We start from the raw sequence: 18,415 nt of genomic DNA, 5'->3' as shown, positions 1-18,415 counted from the left end.
GTTTCACGCCTGCCATTGCATTCCCATCAATATAAGTTTTTCAACGAACCCGAAACTATCGAGCATTGCTTCTCAGGACACTTTAGATGTTCATCAAGTGCTCGTTCGAAGATCAGATAATGTGTGAACTAGATTTCCAGCTTTTCTCTCTCAACAGGCGCTGGCACTGTTTTCCGCGCCAGGAACGCACGTAATGCACTGCCTGATTTTCCGATTTTTACGAAGTGACTGCTATGCTAAATTTATTGATAATCTTACAATCTTATCCTTATTTTGTAACTATTATATCAGTATCTCTTGTGTTAATATGTTTCTCAAATTTCACAACAGCAAAGCACCGAGCATCAGTGACAGTGACAGTGACAAGAACTTTATTAAGAGTGTCCTGAGGAACTCGACTGGGGGGACCGAAGGCTCCCGAGCATCACGCTTCTTTTTTCTTTCAGAGCTCAGCACTTAGGGGCCCGTTTCTACGTTGAGCGTCGGCGTCCCTTGGCGTAAGCGAGCGAACGAGCACAGAGAATGATGAAAGTGCGAACGCGGTACGCAGCGGGAGATGAAATGCGGCAATAGCGATCGAAGAGAGGGCGAGGAGGAAAGTGGAGGAGGAGGGTACGACGAAAGCGTGAGGAAAAAAAGGGCATAGTGCTGCGCAAAACACGTTCTCGGGCGACGCCGGCTGTGAGATGGCGCCAGAGTAGCGCGCATCGACCGTTTACCGATGACGTCATCGATAAGGCGTGCGGTGAGCGCGTCCAACGGTACGACATGTGGAAAGAAAGCGCTGCATGAGCGGAGGTTTGTCTGCGGCGGCTGCCGTGAATCGCGCCCACGCACTACCCACACGCTGCCTCTCGCAATCTCCTGATGAGCGAGGCAGCCACGTCACACTCGGCTCCGTTTGAAACGTTCCTCTCAAGTCAGATTGTTCGCTCCCGCCAATATGTCGCGAAATGAAAACACGCGTAGAGCTGCGCTCAAATTTCACCTTACAGAGTATCGTAATCGTCGGTGAATTTTTTAAAATTTTGCTTCTTTTACCACCAAATAAACAGCTTAGCCTCTGTAGTGGGCAGTACCATTTCATGTAGGAACAACCAACCAAGAAATTCGAGGCTCCTGCCATTGCACGCCGAAGCTCTGCCGGCTGTGAGACGCAGCCGCGGTGGTCGGCATGCGGTCCTGTTGAAACCATGGCCTACTACTCGCCTAGCGACCCCAAATTAACGCCTCGGCCTCTGAGACCCATAATGGTGCCCTGTTCCGGCACGCCACAATTAGCCGCCGCGAGAGCAGTGTCCGCGGGCGCTCTCAACGTAACTCCAACGCCAGGATGCGACTACACCACCGCCCAGCTCTCCAGTAACGATGTGTTGGCTCTGACTGGCACCCAAATCGCGACCGTGCTGCAGCAGTGTGGTTTTTTATCCCAATCCGGAGGAGGTACTGTGCCCATCACGTTCGTGAGCCTGACGCCAGCGCCCGGTGGCAATGCTGCTCCACCGATTACCAGTTGTTGCGGACCATCTGCACCTGCTATAGGCTACGGCAACGCGGGATTTGCCGGGATGTCCTCGCAACCCGGAGGTGGCGCCATGTGCGGCCCAGCTCAGCGCTACGGCACTCCGGGACCATGGACTGCCGGCGGCCTGACGTCTCAGCACGGTTCCAACGCCACGTCAACCAGCGGTGGCTGCGCCTGCGTGCCCTGTTGCGACAACGGCGCCCTCGCGCCGCAATATCGACGCGATGCCTCCTCGCCCGCCGGTTACGTCGGGCCGTATGATAACCCCGCGGGCAGCTCGGGTGGCTACAGCCGCTTTCCGAGAAGCCAACGAGAGCTGAACGCCATGCCCACCACCACCGTGCCGGGCCAGTATGTTGGCAAGCTTATTCTGAGGCCTGCCGCAGGCTGCACGCCTTACTCGCAGCCTTACGCGCAGCCTTACGCGCAGCCTTACGCGATGAGCTCGCTGACGGTGGTCGGTGGTCCACCCAGACCCGTCGAGACCGACGTGGAGCAGTGGCCAGAAAGCGACGGCTCTCCCACGCAGTACAGTCTCAGCGCCAGAGGGAGGCCTAGGCGAACGGTTGAGGCACGAAGGCTGAGTCCTGGAGTGCCAGCTGTGTGCAGCCGTCGGGCCATTTCAACTTCGCTTCCAGCCAGGGACCCTAGTCCGTCACCTGTGCCGAGCGACGAAATGGCGCCCGTGGCAGGACTCAATCGTAGTCCGACATCCCGGCGAAGCGTCGTCCCCACTCGTAGCCGTGGAAGGGCCCGCCGCCGCAGCTTTGTTCACGAACAGGCCCTGGCCAGGGAAGCCCTGGATGAAGCCCAGGACATGCTGGCCACAGTGAGGGAGCAGATGGACACCAGGGACGACTTCCGGGAAAGGATGGGGCCTCGGGAACTGGAGCGATTCAAGGCAGCTGTCTTGCAGGTGCATTTCAGAATCTTTTGCTTCTCTTTGAGATATCCCGTGACGATGAAATGACTCCATAAAAAACTGAGAAAAGAATCTAGAAGGCGCCTATCTCATTCTACCTTCTCCTCATGTGCGAGACACTACTGTGCTGTTAGCTTACCAAGCAATGCCTTTTTTTTTCTACGCAGGGGAAACAGTTGTGCGCAAGCTATGAAATGGCCTAACCGTTACTTGATTGACAGTGACAGTGACGCCCGCCCGCCCGCACGCACGCACGCGCATGCACACGCACACACACACACACACACACACACACACACACACACACACACACACACACACACACACACACACACACACACACACACACACACACACACACACACACACACACACACACACACACACACACACACACAAAAGAAGCCACAGAACCTCGAAACAAATTAGGCATTGCGGGACGCCCCGGTAAAGCGAGTCGTGCGGGTAATGCACGACTCGCTTTACGCATCTTGGAGCGGTGGCCTAGATAGCTGCAGCTACAGATGGCAGTTTCGCATTGTTGCATTCAGGGGGAGTTCTGTCTCAGCGCAGCGCCTCACCTTCGCCCGTATACAGGGAATGAAAATTCGAAGAACATAAAACACAGGATGCCAGCTCTGAAACTTCAGCCGCCACACCACAGTTTATTATTATTTTTTCATTGAGGGTAGCTATTTTCATGGCAGTGTGTTTTTAGCGCTGCGTGTGGTTGCATGAGCTTGCACGTTGTTTCACGTCGTCCTATGTAATTGAACAGCATCTACCGCTCCACGGTGGGAGCCATTCCCTCGGAAAGAGGAGGATTCTGGGGGAATGCATTGTGTTTCTGAGGTATTCGCAAACAGCCGCTCTCCATTTACTTGCTCGAAATGGCCTTTGTTCCAGTTGGAACGCGCCCTGGACACTCAGAAGAAGGAACCCTCCAGGCGGCGCCGAACTCCGCCACCACGAGAGTAGGCAAGCTTTTGTGATGAGGACGCCCTATGCTCCAGAGCCCGTGAAGTCCATCGGAACCAGTACTTCACGGATGTTCCTTTTTACACGTACCCGTGATCTCGGGAATGACTGGCAGCCGATTTAAAAATCCTTGTCTTCCAGGTGCTATAGTACCAGTACTACAGGCGGCTGTCCTTTCGACGTGCCTGAAATTGGAAATCAACTGAAGGTCTAATAAAAAGCATTACATGATGCTCTCTTCATCGTCTCAAGGGGCGCTCATTGAAATACATGGTACATCCGTGGTGGCGAAGGCAAATTTTGGCAATTGTACAACCGCGATAATGGAAGGAGTACTGCCACATCATTGGCAAAATGAACGAAAGCTTCTCTTTGACGTGGTATCTTCGAAGCAACAATAAAATTTCCGTTTCAGCCAATGCTCTTGTTTCAATTTTGAGAACTTGAAACTGCGGCAGTAATTCTTAGTTGTCACCACGGCATGGTATATCTTAATGTGGGAACCACACATTACCGCTCAAGTTTCGAGCTGTACTTAAAGCATTAGCTCGAGGCGCACAACTGCTGCACCCGCCTGTAATGCTCAACGTAGTTCATTGATTGCTTGTGACAGAAAACACAACCATAATCACTCGCTCCCTCTGCTTCATTCAACGACTATGAACAGCACCACACGACAATTGTTATACAATGGAAGAGGGCCGGGGTATTTTTTGAGCATTGCCATTTCTTCTTCGTATATGGGGACATAGTGAAGGATAAAGGGCACTTGAGATCTATCTACCCTTGCCGGCTACCTGAAAGCATGGAGTGCTAGGGCTGCCAATGCAATGAAGGAGAACAACCAAAGGCTCATTCCTGTTCTTGCATTAATACAAACAAACAGAAAGAAAACATGCTAATTTCGCTACGATTTCTATGGCCACGATGTTTCAAGGCTCCATCTGGTTTTTGAAAACAATGTGTCGAGACCCTCACCCCGCGTAAATTTTTTTCTCTCGCTAGAAGGTGGTCTATAGCATAGGCGGTTGTTTGTCAGCAGAGGAAGCATCGGCAAATGTCAGTGACGTGCAGCCTTGTGCGAGCCAATTGGCAAATTTGCAAAATGGCCCATCACAAGAAGACGAAAACGCCTCACTCGCGTCACCTTGTCTGTTTTCGTTTCTCGTCACACGCTAGTTGCAAACCTTAAAGAAACTGTGTGTCGTTGGGATGTCGGCAGGACGAGGAACAGATTGCACTGCTGGAAGCGCCTCGAAGTTGCCGACTGCAGTTTGGCGGGGGTGTAGAATAAGTACCAGCACCGTTTGGCGTACAGGTATACACGTGGCGTGAAAACGTGAGCGTTGGTGTGCACGAGGGTGATTCTGTATTTCCCGGGTTGTTGCAGAGCGGTGGGTAAAGTCATTGTTCTTATTTGATGTAAATATATAGTGGCACGGAGATTAAACTACCAGGGCGAATCGAGAAGTATTTGCCTCTATATTTTATTAGCCAAAAAAAGGTGCATACAGGTAATGACAAGTATGCGTACTGTTGTGCATACCCCACACTATTTTTGTACATAGTCTATGCACCGGTTAAGACATTTCTCCCATTGCGGCCTCTCCGAACGCTCGTTGTCATGAAAGTCCTCACGGCCTTTTGCAAACTCGCAACACCACCACCTCACACTTCTCAAAGCGAGACACCTTTCCCCATACGTGGGCTGCATTTCCCTGTGGATTTCGAGGGGCGTTCGTCCCTTGCCCCATAGAAGACGAATCACACTTCGTTGCTCGTGCGGCGTGGGCGTGTCTGTTTGCCTCTACGAGTGGCTCATACCCACTATGCGGGATTGGCCAAGAGTAGGGTGACCTAATGAAAAATTATTAAACAAATGTGAAGCCCAGCCACCGTCTCCAGCAACAGACAGCAGCTCCGTGCCTCGGAGCTGCCGGCAGATAAGGCCGGTCCGGTCCGAGATACCGATGGGAAATGGATATCACCATCTGTACTGTCTTACCATCGCTGCAAAGCTAGTGCCATAAAGATATTGGTGATATTCGTCGTCATCAGTCACACCACCACCAGAACCGCTAATTTTCCTAGTCTGACTGCTCACTCGCACGCTATTCTAGCTTTTCCGGAATTTCCTTTTCTTTTTTTTCTTTATAAATGACGTTTCTCCTCTTAAAATGAGGATTCTCTTAAGCTACCGCCTGCCACCAGATCATGGCCACATATCCCACTTAGTGGGCGTGAGCCGAGAAACGAGAAAAGTAATATTAATAAAAATAATCATCGTCATACCGAAGTTAGCATCATTAAGTGTCTGTCTATGTGCTGATACAATTGCTCAATAAATATGGAATATCATCCAACCATAAGCTGCGTGCTTATGTCCCTTTCCCGCTCTCCCAGATAAACATGGAGCCATCATTTGAGCATAATAATATATTTCTCTTTCTATCTAACTGAATGGTCAATCGGGGCTGCATGGGCCTTCGTTGTGCCTCTGTTGCTAAGCCAGGGCACAGTGATTCGTCTAAATTGAAGTGCGCCGTGGTCATCTGCCTAGCATGAAAACGGGAGATGACATAGACGATGCATGGATTCAGCAGACTTATATGCATGGGTATATGCAATGTGGCGTTAGCAAGCCCGCGCGCTGATGTATAGCATAAGCAAGACATATTACACGTGTCACACTCTTGCTATCATGTCCAGTCATGTGACCCTTTTCTGTTTCGCTATAAAACTAGGTACACCAAGCAATAAAGCGTTCTTTCATCGGCCGCTACCCACTGGCTACGTTCCGTCATTTCAATCCTTTTCTCTTTCTGTGAAGGAATGGAGAGAGAAGGAATGAGAAAGCTCGGCAGGACCCAACCATGATGACTATCGAGGTTTCGTATTCTTCTGGGATGAAAATGAATTAATTTTACACTGAACGGATGTTTGTAGTTCCATGTGCGCTTTACTCGATTTGCCCAAATTATGAGCAACTTATTTCATCATGAGTGTGTGATTGGTCATAATTATTATGACGAGTGGCACGTGACCAGAAGTACAAACCCTTTGACCCAAGTTGGCGTGAAAGAGGTTAATTGGAAACTGGAGCAAACACAGTCATTCTTAGAGGGCACTATATTCGGTATTGGCCCTTATTTTTGGGTTCGCGAAAGAAAAGTGGCCTTAGATTGCCAAGAATACCACTTGCATTCAGGAAGGCTGGGTTGTTATACAGGTTGCAGCTGGTTTGCTATACTACACGGCAGATGGGGGAAGGCGGAAGAAAAGAAAGAAGAAAAGATAATTAGGGAAAAGAAAGAGATAAAAAGCGATGCACAAACACACGAACACAACAGCAATCACTGCGCAGTAAATGGCCGTCGCCAAGCCCAGTCTTGCCCGAAAGAAGTGTAGAAACGCTCCGGAGTGGCGGCCAGTCGAGTCCGCGGTTCCAATTTTTCTTTTCTTCCGTGACGACTCTGCCGTCCAGTCGACTTACAGTACCGGGTGGAAAGTCCTTCCTTCATCTTCGTAAGAGGAGCCTTTGTACTATAGCGTCTTCGCAACGACAAAAAGTAACACGAGGCACTGTCCATCATGCAGTACAGGCGCTCGCAAAGGGAGAAGCCCATCCTCAAGCTGCCGAAATGATCCTGCACGCACCATGCATCAGATGGCGCTGGGAGGAAGTCGAAAGAAGAGAAAAATGACGGGATGGGCGCGAGATGAGAACGCGGTCCGCGTCTCCCGCGTGTGTCGCGGTTGTCATGTTTTTTGGCGGTTTGATCCCCTAGCCGGCCATGGAGCGCCGCAAGAAGACGAGATCTTCAAAGGTAAGCTGGACAGCAGCTTTCGACTCGAGCCATCGGTTGGAGGCTTGGGTCCCTCCGCATATCTGCGCTAAATATGGCGGCGAGATCGTCGTCCATCACGACTGACACTGGTTTCGAGAAATGCTCGCTCTCTCTGTGTTGAAGCCAAGCGTTATTCTAGCATATTACACAAAGACGGCACCATGACACAGCATAGGCAAGAGTAAACGGCGGCCGACATCTGCGCCAATCGCGTTGCATCCTCGGAGAATGTCTGGAACGTCGGCGCAACTGCTATATCTGTGCATTTTTATGCGTTGCATATTGCAATCACTCAGTTCAGCCATTGGGCGCCGCCGGGCAGCCACCATTGACCTTTAGCGCAACCACGTGACGTGACGTCACGACATCCGGAGGAAAAGCTTTGCCCCAACTCGCGCAATATGCAACGCATTCTTGGCTTAACCAAGCTAAGCCTGGCCGTTTTTTTAATATAGCTGACTCCACGAACCAAACGCACCGTGCGTTTGCGCTTCTTCTATTCTTCTACTCTCTTCTTCTATCGCAATAGCAATTATATGAACACTTCAGGTGCATTTTTGCCGTCTCCACCGGCGTTGCCATGATGTTCCGCATAAAGTCCAAGGCTGATAACACCGTCGCCGCCCATCGTGTGCTATATGTGCGAGTGGAAGCAGGCGACGGAAGCCGGCGATCACGGCTCAGTCTGGCGCGCGCGAAGGAGAAAAGCGTAGAGCAAGCGCGCTGTCTTCCGTCGCGCGAAAGGCCGTGGGGGTATGAGAGGGAGCGGGGGCGGGCGACGTTGTGCTCCAGTAGCATATGCGCATTTCGCGACCGGACGCAATGGGAACTATCGATCGCGCCTCAATCTCGCGCGCCATACGTGGAAGAAAGCGGGGAGGCAGCGCGGTGGTGAGGGGGGCGGGGGAGTCCGCTTCGACTGCGGTACATGGCCGCGTGGGGTCACGCGCGCCTGCTTTGAGATAAAGCCCCTTATACTTCGTAAAGTACTGCCACGCTTTGAAGAATGCCGGCGCCGCGTCGCTATTGGCTTAATAGTATCACGTGGGCCCTCGCGCCTTGCATCAGCGCCATTTTTGCTCGAGGAGCGCCTACGGAGTGGCGAGGAGCGCATGTTGGCGCCGTTGCTACGCTCGAGCGATGTAGGCGGCGCCACGGTCGAGGAGGGAGCGTGAAAGAGAGGAGAAACGAGGAGGAGTGAAGGCGCAGGAGGAGAGTGTCGATAATTTACAAAGTTTAAGGGGCTTTACCTTGAGAAAGATCTGCAGTCGTCTGATACCTTTGTGCGCACTGCGTTCTGGCCACTCTTGCATTGATGCGACAGACCGCACGAAGGTCACTTCGCTCACTGCTGCTGCCGCGTTTGCTCAAACCAGCGTATTGACAGCGAGTGTCCGCACTCATCGAGTGTGATGTGTTCATGCTTGCTTGTGCGCGCTGACACCATGCTAGTTTTTTTCAGTTAGTAAGCGATTGTTTCCAAGGTTATACGGCCGAGAAAACTACTCTCCGTAATTCGTATAGCTGTCTACTAATTTGCTATCGCAATCGATGCTTCGCCTTTCGCGCGAAACTGCTACATTTTTTTCTGTCCCCTTTTCACGAAATGTATTTCGCGCCACAATCACGTATACATAGGAAGTCGCCACTCACGCGCACTAATACTTGCCGGTTATCATGCCTGGAGCGGCAAAAGGAAGATCCAAGCGTTAAAGTTTCAACGCTCCCGCTATCAGAGAAGAAATTGTCATCTGCATGTTGCGGGTTATTCTAATGAATGTTCTGTCATCTACGGAATACAGCGAATCCGCCCCGTCGGTTTGTTGCCGAGAAAATTGGGCCGATCGCGGAAGTGGTGTAATAGCAAACTGGGCCTATGCCGGAGCCACTTATACATGGTCGCCTCTGCCACGTGATGTGGTCGCGTGGTGGTTTCACTGCGCACCACGCCACTCTGCTCCCTGATCTTGGGTGCGCTTGCCCTTCGTTTTTTAGGTCCCAGATGAAATATGCACCAGATTGGTTTGGTGTGTTCTGGTGTTTTCTAGTGTGAACACCTGCACGGTCTGGCGTTACGTGGTGCGGACACCAGAGTGGGTTGGCGTGTTCTGGTGTGCACATCAGAGTGGCCTGGTGTCATCTGGCGTGCACACCACGTGCTTCATGTAAAATGCCTCTCAGCGGGATTCCAGCGGTTCTTAAATAACTAGCCCGGTATTTCACAAACGTCTTTGTTGGTTTTTTTTACTGACATAATTTTTTTACACGCGCTCTGTCACCTTCCCAGAATTCAGCGCGGGACGGCGAATCCGGTAATGGAGACTCCGCGGGGTCTGGGGACCAGCGGAATAACCGCCGGCCTACGGGAGACGCCCTCGTCGGGGCCAAGCCTTCTTCCTGCCGCCAGCAGGCTCTCCGCGGCTTCGCCGGCAACGGCCACCAGCGCCTCGCCCAGTTCGTGTCACACCTGGTCCGACTGCGAGACCTGGTACAGCAGGTGGCCGACTTGCAGGTCCGGCGTCGCAACCTCAAGAACGAGATTCTCACCCTTCAAGACGAGAACGCGCAGCTGCAACTGGCGCTGAACAGGGAGCGTAAAAAGGTGCACCTCTTGTTCACACACGTGCGAACACAAAAAAGAAATGCAGCCAACTCATGCGAGATTGCAGAAACACATCCCAGTTTCCAGTGAAACTGTTTCTTTAGAGTAGTAGCATTGGGGGTTTCAGGTGTCTGTAACTCAGCCACGCGCTTTAATGAAGCACCGGCATGTAACGCTTTTGAGCGCTTCACCAAGGAAATTTTAGCTGGAGCCGTAGTTCACCCACACGCCTTTAACTTTCCGTGCACGTCACACATAATGATGATTTATTTCACGTTACCGTAATAACAACAAAAAACTTCCAACGTCCAGTCTTGTAAAATACGCTTGTTAAGCTCCGGAACGATTAAAGGCCTCGCTTGCAGGTGACGCGGCAATAGCGGCAGCGAGGCCCCTGCACCTCCGCGACTGTCCCTTCCTCCTCAGTCACCCTCTCTCAACGATGGCGCAGACCCTTTGCACTTGTCTTTGTTTCTAGCGGTGACGTCAGGGATCGCTTCAGCCAATCACAATCACGTCCGTTGGTCTCATGTTGGTAGTTTCGAAATGCCTCGCCTTCTTCCTATTAGGCCTCCGCTCCGGTCGCGAAAAGTCCCTAAAATACACATCTCGCTGAAAACCTTCTGCCACCCATAAATGGCTATGCATTTAAAACAAAGTGACGTTGGGCCGCTTCAAAGGCACATTTTGACAATTACCGACCGGCAGTGGTTTAGTGTGAAGAGCCGCTTATTTACCTGCTTACATCGTAGCAGCAAATTGAAGGGACTCTAAAGAGAAACCATATTTGAGCTGTATCGGTAAGTTAACTACTATTCTAGAATACCAAAAGTCGCTGTTACCCTGAGAAAAGGGATGGTTAGCCAGAAAAGTCGCAAAAGAAACGAAGAGGTGGTGGCGACACCTAATTTCTGGTAACATTTCGCCGTGACGTCATAGATATCTACGGCATCTGCTCGGGCCTTGTTAAATGATGGACTGAAATAGTGTTTTTCTTCATTCAGAGCACTTCTTTTTAAATGGCCCACGACAGGTACTCGAATCCCGTCACTAGAGGTTAATTATGCCCCCACGAAGACATCATTTGCAAAAAAAAACAACAACACAATGGATTCACTGAATAAACCACGTAAATTCAACAAATAGGTCGAGGACAGTTATTACCGCTTACATGACCATTTTTAAATATATAAACACGGAACCAGACTTTTATCCCGACTTCTTTCAACTTTACAATATAAACATGTACCCTAAAGTTTGTAACTAGGAAGCTACTTAACGTGAGCTACTTAACGTAGCTTCTTCTAGTAAATAATGTCCTTCTGAGCATATAATTATTTTGCAGTGACCAGATTCGAGTAACTTATGTGAGCTTTGAAGAAAAAAATCCTGGAAGTAAAAAGAAAAACACATTGTGTTTTCTGAAAAGGCCAAATACTGGAGTTAGCAAGGTTGGACAGAACTTATTGTACCACAAAAGCCAGAATGCGAGAAGATACTTTGGAATCCGCAAAATCACACTGACATACCACCTTAAAGGTTCTCGCACGAAATTAAAGAAGAATGAGAGTGTGACCTTCATTTTATGTTCTCATCGCCGGCATATTATTAGCGCTACAAAATGGAGTTTTGAAAGAATACCTTGTCCATTTAAAAGAATTCAATGTTTCTCCTTACTCTCAGCAAAACATTATAAAAGAGCGAAAGGCAGCAACATAGCGCTGACTTCCAACTATATTAGTTTCTCACATCTATATATAGAATGTCCCAAAAGAAGGCAAGAAAAATAAAATTCAATAATCGCGTTTACTGCTACAAAGCCAGTCAAACAAACAACAAAAATTACACATTATCCTCGATGATATCGCAAATATTACAGCGATGTGGCAAATGTATTATAGCGCTCGCGGCAATGGACATGAATGTCGCGATTAACAACTTTCTTGATCAATAGACTAAGGGATAAGATCTTTGGGTTTGAGTTTTTTCCTGCTTTATTTGTGGCTATATGTAACGTCAACCTGAAAAGAAATTCAGCAGTTCGATGTCAGCACTGGCTTTGTCAACTCTTGTCCATTCCCTTCGCTGGCGCTGTTAAATTGTTTTGTTACCCTTGAGCTACCAAGTAGCCTTATAAAGTCGACCGCCTTTATATAAAGCGGTCGGGGTCCGAAACCATTCGCTGTATAGGTGACTTCGTTGTAAAGAGGGCAAACCGCGCAGTACACGATAGAACAGGGACAGAATTTTCCCTACGGTATATTTTGTTGTAGAGACGCTCACTCTACCGCACTTTCCTTAATAGACCTGGCCGCATTGCACACGAAATCTCTGGCACATCCAAATGCTTTGACGCCGCTCCGCACACGACCTTCCAGATGGAGTTCCTCTGGACCGCGATGGAGAAGCGGAGGAGGCCGCCCGGTATGTCGCCTCCGCGACCGCAGGTACGGCAGCCCCTGCAACCAGCCGGCCACTACCAGCACGGTGCCCATCCGGCGGCGGCGCCATACCCACTCTACGTGGACGACATGGGCAACGCGGACGGGGCGCGCCACGCCTCGTCCTTCCTTCCGTTCCTCATGCCCTGGAACGTGAACGAGAGCGACGTCGTGGACTTTGAAGACTTTGAGGAAGACCTGCAGAACTACATCTCCTACCGTGAGTCCGTCCTGCCCCTGTTTCTCGGAAACTCGTCCTTTTCTCTCGAAACTCTGGAAGGACACTAGCGGCGCCACGTCGGGTGAAACACGTGACTGCTCTCCAATGTAGATCCGGCAGCGCATGGGTGGGGTTCCAGAGGCCATGCTGTAACGCCTCGCTGTACAATGGGAGTTTGCGTACCACTTACGCGGTGGAAACAAGCATAAAAAAATGTTAGTGACGAGAGATGGCGCCGGACAGCTGCACGAAGGGAGGACGCACGACAGTATCCGGTTTTGTGTGTTTCCTCGCTCCCATTATTTTTCTGTTTGTTTCCACAGTCTAAATGTGTACCGAGTCACTCTACAACGCAGAGTTGTGAGAGAACGTGCTATTTCGTAGGGAATTCTAACAGCGCAACCAAGGTGGCACGCATAAGGAGGCGCTGCTGTCTGTGTCCTCCTGCATCCGCTCTTCTTGCGTCTTGCTCCAGTAGAATACCCTTACGATGTCATGCCGACAATCTCACATTGCAACTCTCGTCGTAATACGCGTACTCCATTGGGGAGTGTAAGACGTCCCGGAATATTAGCCTGCATTGTGTTCCTTGCACGTTCCCTATTCTCTACGCATGAGGTTTTCGTTTGCAGGTACTACCAAATTCGCTCCGTACACCTCTTTGCCATTGATCAAACGTTTTATCGCGATGGATCCATAGCTGCTCACCGTGACACATCGCTAAAACATATGCCACCTTGTGGCATAGAAATCATAAATGTAAAGTGAGAGTCTTCCTACCTTCACGTTACCATAGCCATCGCGAAGGGTTCGTTTGGGAGTCGAGAAAGACGTGTAGCAGAATTCTCACGCATTCATGCGTTTAGAAACATCACTGAGCACGTACACAGCCTCAATTCGCAAGGTCCAGCGAAAGAAAAAAAAGCCGAAATAGTCCGAATTGTTGATCCGGCTCCTCTATGTGCATTTGAACAAATAGAAATTGTTCAGAAGCTTTGAGTGCCGTTGTTGGCGCATATTCGTAACACATGCTGTGGTTCAAGATCTACAAAAACGCAAGAACACCAAAAGCGCCTCTAACAGCGTACTACACAAACTATCCACCTTGCAGAAGGCGCGTCGAACAATGAAGGTGCATTTATGAATTCATTTATTTGGAACCATTGCATCCATTAAAACTAAGCCTTTTCACGCGTTCGTGTATATCAATGAGCGCCTGAATCGCATGAAGGAGCGAGCTAACGCGAAGCGTATGGTGGGGCATGCTATCGGCAGCCGCGCCAACCTAGGCTAGTGGAATGGCTGGTTGCCTGCATGTTACCCTATGACGGGCCTCCATCTCTCGGCAACGAGAACCAACCTGAATACTACCGAAATAACGACTTAAGCTGGCTGCCGAGGTTAGGCGAAGGGTAGTAGAAATCTACAGCACCAAAAAAATATTGCACTTCTGGCATAAGGGTAAGGCCTCTCTTGTTGGTAGTTACTACACGGGGACGATAATCGAGTCGTGAATGGCTACTCGTTTGGCTTGGACTGCTTAGCCTGGAGGCCGTTATGTCAAACGGTGACGTAGTTTCCGCTCCATTATGATACCGGAAGTTTGCGGAAGACATAGCTTAGAAACGTTTAAACTATGTTTAAACGTTTGAACAAGCATAAACATAGTTCACTAAATTGGCAAGCAACATACACCCGCTAAAGGATTAGTCAGCAGTCACCTTTTGTGCCAGAGTGCGTTACTGGGCATGTCAAAACGCATTACATTTGTTTAACACGCCTTGCTGTAAGGCCGTAGACACGTCTCAGGACAACATGCGTCTCAACTCTTCTTGACTTTCGTCGTCGAGTCACTAATTTGTAGGCGCGCAACCTATTGATAAATGTTTCTCATCCTTTACGCTGTCGCACAGGTGCTTCCTCGCCCGTCGAGAGCTTCGTCGAAGGATGCAGCGCTTTGTCCTCCTTCCTGTCCCTCGGAGGAGCCGCGGAGGCCATGGGTGCCAACCCACCGATGCATGCACATCGCTTCCAGTTTCTAGACGCCCACCGCCAGCGCCTGCAGCAGGAGTGTCAACCGCAGGAACTACCCATCCAGCAAGAACAGCAGCAGGTAGGGCGACCACTACAGCGACAGCAGCATCGCTTACAGCGACAGCAACAGCGACAGCAACAGCAGCAACAGCAGCATCAACAGCAGCAAAATCAACAGCGGCAGCAGCAGTTACTACTGCAGCATCAACGCAGCATCTTCCGCTACCCACGCCCGCGCCGCCAAGAGGGGTCCATGCGCGCTGCATCTGCAGCTAACGAAAACACCGAGGCTCAGAGGGAGCCAATGACGGGCCACGACCACGGCAGCCAAGGTGATGACGTCACGGATTCCGGCCGAGCTCGCGGAAGGAACGCGGTGGATCTGGAGTACGAACAGTTGCCACTGGACTGACCGAATTACCAGCTACCCGTACGCTTCCTTGGAATCCCAGGCCTCCCCGCCTTGGCATACGGACAGCTATCGGTTTACACCTGAAGTAGGTCAGCCTGTTGACTGTCCGTGGTCTGCTGCTGGCGAGCGAAACACCTCGGTTTCCTTGCGCGACGCAAGACACACCGTGGGCAGATTTATCTGTGGCTTCACGTAAGTGGCATTCACTGCACAGATAAGCTGTCGTGTGATGAAGAAAGATTTGTCATAGTGTTACTGCTTGACCACTCGACAACTAACAGCGCCACGCAGTGGCTTAGGCGAACGTTACTTCTGCTGGATACATTTGCCCGCTGGTAAAATGCTTCGTGCAAGAGTCGCTGGGACAGCGATTTTGAACACCGAGCGATTGAGCCGCTTCAAGCGAATAAAGTTTGCTTCTCGCACATGTATTGCTGTCACTCCCTTAAAAACCATTTTCGTCAAAATTAGCTGTCCATTGCAGAAAATTGTGCTTGGGAACGCTGGCTGTAATTAGGACGTGGACTTCAGAGTTGACGAAGTGCTAGCAGAGGTTTATACAGTGACTTGACATTCCATGCAAAAAAGGTAATGGAAAGATAATCCATATCTCGCCACTCCTATTTCACTTTCACCACGCCATCTCGCTTATAGAGGATCTTTCTGGTCATCATCAGAACTTTTTTTCTTCACCCTTAAATTTTCAGCATTCAACGACATTTTTTCGCATCCATCTTCGAATTTATCTTTCGCCTCTGTGCGAAACAACCTCTGTGTGCTTCTTTCGCCTGTGTGCTTCTCAAGCAATAGACAGAGGTAGGCTAAAAAAGGGTGATGAAGCTTTTGAGATGTGCATGAACTGAGGGAGCATTCCCTGAAGACTGAATAGAGTTACTAAATCATCGTAGATTAATAAGGGAATGGGCCGGCTGATTTCCTGAACACAATATCTTTCGTCACCGCCATCGGATTTATCTCTCAGAGGAAGCTTTATATTCGCAAGCTTATTCGAACTGCCACTTTTAGAGCGCAGCTCCGGCACACGTTCCTGCGGTGACCATCGGCGTCTTCGGCATGACCTAGTGAATGAGCACAGCGAAGGATGAAAGAGAGAACGCGGAACGCAGCGATGAAAAATGGCGATAGCGAAGAGAGCAGGAGGAGGAAAGCGGAAGAGGTAGGTGGAGCCGCACCATGAAGCGGAAAGCGGAAGAGGTGGGTATGCCGGAAGCGTGAGAAGAAACGCATAGTGCCGTAGAAGACGGGCTCTGTGACGACGATGGTTACGACATGGCACCAGAGTAGCGCGCGTCATCTGTTCACCGATGACGTCACTGATGCCATATGTAGAAACAAAGCGCTGAATGAGCGGAGGTCTGTTTGCGGCGGCTCCTGTGTAACGTGCTCACGTGTCACCTCCGCGCTGCCTCTCGCAATCTCCCGATTAGCGAGGCAGTGGCGCCACACTTTGCTCCGTTTGGAACGTGCAGCATGCGACAGATTTTTCTCGCCAGCTAATATATGGAGAAATGCAAACACGTACAAAACTGCGCTCAAATATTGCGTTAGGGAGTGTCATATTCAGATTACTATTTTTCTCCTATTGTCTGCTAGAATACCAGTTATTCCTGTCAGCTCTCTGATCGACACCGCTCTCTTCATGTCTCAACATTACGCTTAACACTTTCGTTCCATCGCTCTTTGCGCGGACCTTCCACGTTAGTGCCCCATATGTTAGCCCGTGTAGAATACAATGACTGAACACTCTTCTTTTCAAAGAGAGTGGAAAGCACACAGTCAGAATTCGACCTATGCCTGCCGTATGCACCACAACCTATTTTTGATCTTCTGTATATTTACTTCTCATGATCAGGGTCACCTGTGAGTAATTTATCTAGATAAACGTACTCCTGTACAGACTCTAGAGGCTGACTGGCCGTCCTGAATTCTTGTTCACTTGCCAGACTATTGAACATTATCTTTGTCTATTTCATAGTAATCTTCAACCTCGACGTTACCCTTTTTTCGGTTAAGGTTCTCAATAATTTGTTTTAATTTGTCCCCAGTACTGCTGAACAGTACAATATCATCTGCAAACCGAAGGTTGCTGAGGTATTCGTCGTTGGTCCTCAGTCATAAGCCGTACCAGTCTAATAGCTTGAATACTTCTTGTAAGCGTGCTGTGAGTAGCTTTGGAGAGATTGTGCCTTTATCCCTGACCCCTTCGTTGATAGTATAACTTTCTCCTTTTCTTGTGGAGAACTAAGGCAGCTGTGGAATCTAGATTGTTCCCGATATATTCACATATGCCTCCTGTACACCTTGATTGCGCAATGCCCTATGACTTATGGTATCTCTACTGAATGAAAAGCATTTTCATAATCTATGAAAGCAATATAGAAAGGTTCAGTGTACTTCGTAGATTTCTTGATCGATGACATAGATGCGATTCAGTTTAGAACATCCTTTGCTGAAGCCAGCCTGTTATCTTGCTTGGTTGGAATCAAGTGTTGTCCAGACTCTGTTGCAAATTGTCCTGGTAAATATTTTATATATTGCTGAAAGCAAGCTAATGGACCTATAATTGTTCAATTCTTTAACGTCTCCCTTTTTACCTATTGATATATTCTTCGTATTCTTCCAGTTTTCTTGTATAGTTGAAGTCGTGAGCAATTGCGTATAAAGGTTCGCAACCTATTCAAGCATGATATTTCCTCCACCTCTCGGCTGTTATTCCATCTTCGCCTGCTGCTTTCCCCCGAGTCATGTACTGCAAAGCCCTTCTAACTTCAACACTAGTTACCGAAAGAGCCACTGTAGCCCGTTCATCGTTACTTCGATTGAAGGTACCGTGGCTGCTCTGGGTACTGTACCGGTCAGTACATAATTCTGCTGTTTTTACTATTACATGTTGAACCGGCTTTATTTAAGTGGCAAGGTTGATAGTGAAGTCAAGATGGCTTCCCGAGGCTACGCCAGCTAACTTCTTCCTGCTCTTCTTCTCGCGTGTCAAGTGAGCCTCTCAACATCACCTTGCAATGCTCTGAACGCGCTCTAAATCATGGACTCGCGACCTGAAAATCCCACGACACGTTACGATTGCACGTTGACGCGGTACTCACATTTGCCGTTAAATCATCACAATTTTTTTGTTTCTTCACTATTTTGGTGCGCTGCTGAATACAGACAAATTAGCCTGGTGTCAAGCCTCGGATGTCCTTATATCGAGCGGTAAAAACACACACACACACACATACACACACAAACGTTTTGGGGTTCCACTGTTCCATAGGGAAGTCGTGCTTCTTCTGTCGAAACCACAATGGGGCATGCCGTAGTCGTGGAATGGAGGTGAATTTTGACCACCTGGAATTTTCCAACGTGCCTCTAAATCGAAGACACAAGTGATTTTCGTAACTTTCCCATCGAAATG

The 18,415-nt window shown here is 49.5% G+C and overlaps 2 protein-coding genes across 2 annotated transcripts; both read left to right on the top strand.

Annotated features, from left to right (window-relative positions):
* The first annotated feature begins 1,075 nt into the window (after positions 1 to 1,075).
* Positions 1,076 to 3,661, top strand: LOC139050622 (mucin-5AC-like). The gene is made up of 2 exons (XM_070527211.1): positions 1,076 to 2,441; positions 3,354 to 3,661. Exons 1-2 carry the CDS (start codon positions 1,194 to 1,196, stop codon positions 3,423 to 3,425), a joined length of 1,320 nt encoding a protein of 439 aa, XP_070383312.1. The 5' UTR covers positions 1,076 to 1,193; the 3' UTR covers positions 3,426 to 3,661.
* Positions 3,662 to 7,127: 3,466 nt separating this feature from the next.
* Positions 7,128 to 15,413, top strand: LOC139051056 (uncharacterized). Its single transcript, XM_070528106.1, has 4 exons — positions 7,128 to 7,252; positions 9,561 to 9,875; positions 12,254 to 12,536; positions 14,450 to 15,413. Exons 1-4 carry the CDS (start codon positions 7,220 to 7,222, stop codon positions 14,980 to 14,982), a joined length of 1,164 nt encoding a protein of 387 aa, XP_070384207.1. The 5' UTR covers positions 7,128 to 7,219; the 3' UTR covers positions 14,983 to 15,413.
* Positions 15,414 to 18,415: the final 3,002 nt, after the last annotated feature.

The sequence above is a fragment of the Dermacentor albipictus genome, chromosome 10 (genome assembly GCF_038994185.2).
Source record: "Dermacentor albipictus isolate Rhodes 1998 colony chromosome 10, USDA_Dalb.pri_finalv2, whole genome shotgun sequence".
NCBI classification, from domain to species: domain Eukaryota; kingdom Metazoa; phylum Arthropoda; class Arachnida; order Ixodida; family Ixodidae; genus Dermacentor; species Dermacentor albipictus.
Note: the sequence above shows the minus strand (reverse complement) of the source record. Positions and strands in the feature narration are given on the sequence as shown.

Bases quoted from the DNA above. Each gene is read 5' to 3' on its own strand.
- LOC139050622 (XM_070527211.1), top strand. From the start codon at position 1,194: ATGGCCTACTACTCGCCTAGCGACCCCAAATTAACGCCTCGGCCTCTG. The intron at 2,442-3,353 runs GTGCATTTCAGA...CCTTTGTTCCAG, and splicing joins TCAAGGCAGCTGTCTTGCAG to TTGGAACGCGCCCTGGACAC.
- LOC139051056 (XM_070528106.1), top strand. From the start codon at position 7,220: ATGGAGCGCCGCAAGAAGACGAGATCTTCAAAG. The intron at 7,253-9,560 runs GTAAGCTGGACA...TCACCTTCCCAG, and splicing joins AGAAGACGAGATCTTCAAAG to AATTCAGCGCGGGACGGCGA. The intron at 9,876-12,253 runs GTGCACCTCTTG...ACGACCTTCCAG, and splicing joins TGAACAGGGAGCGTAAAAAG to ATGGAGTTCCTCTGGACCGC.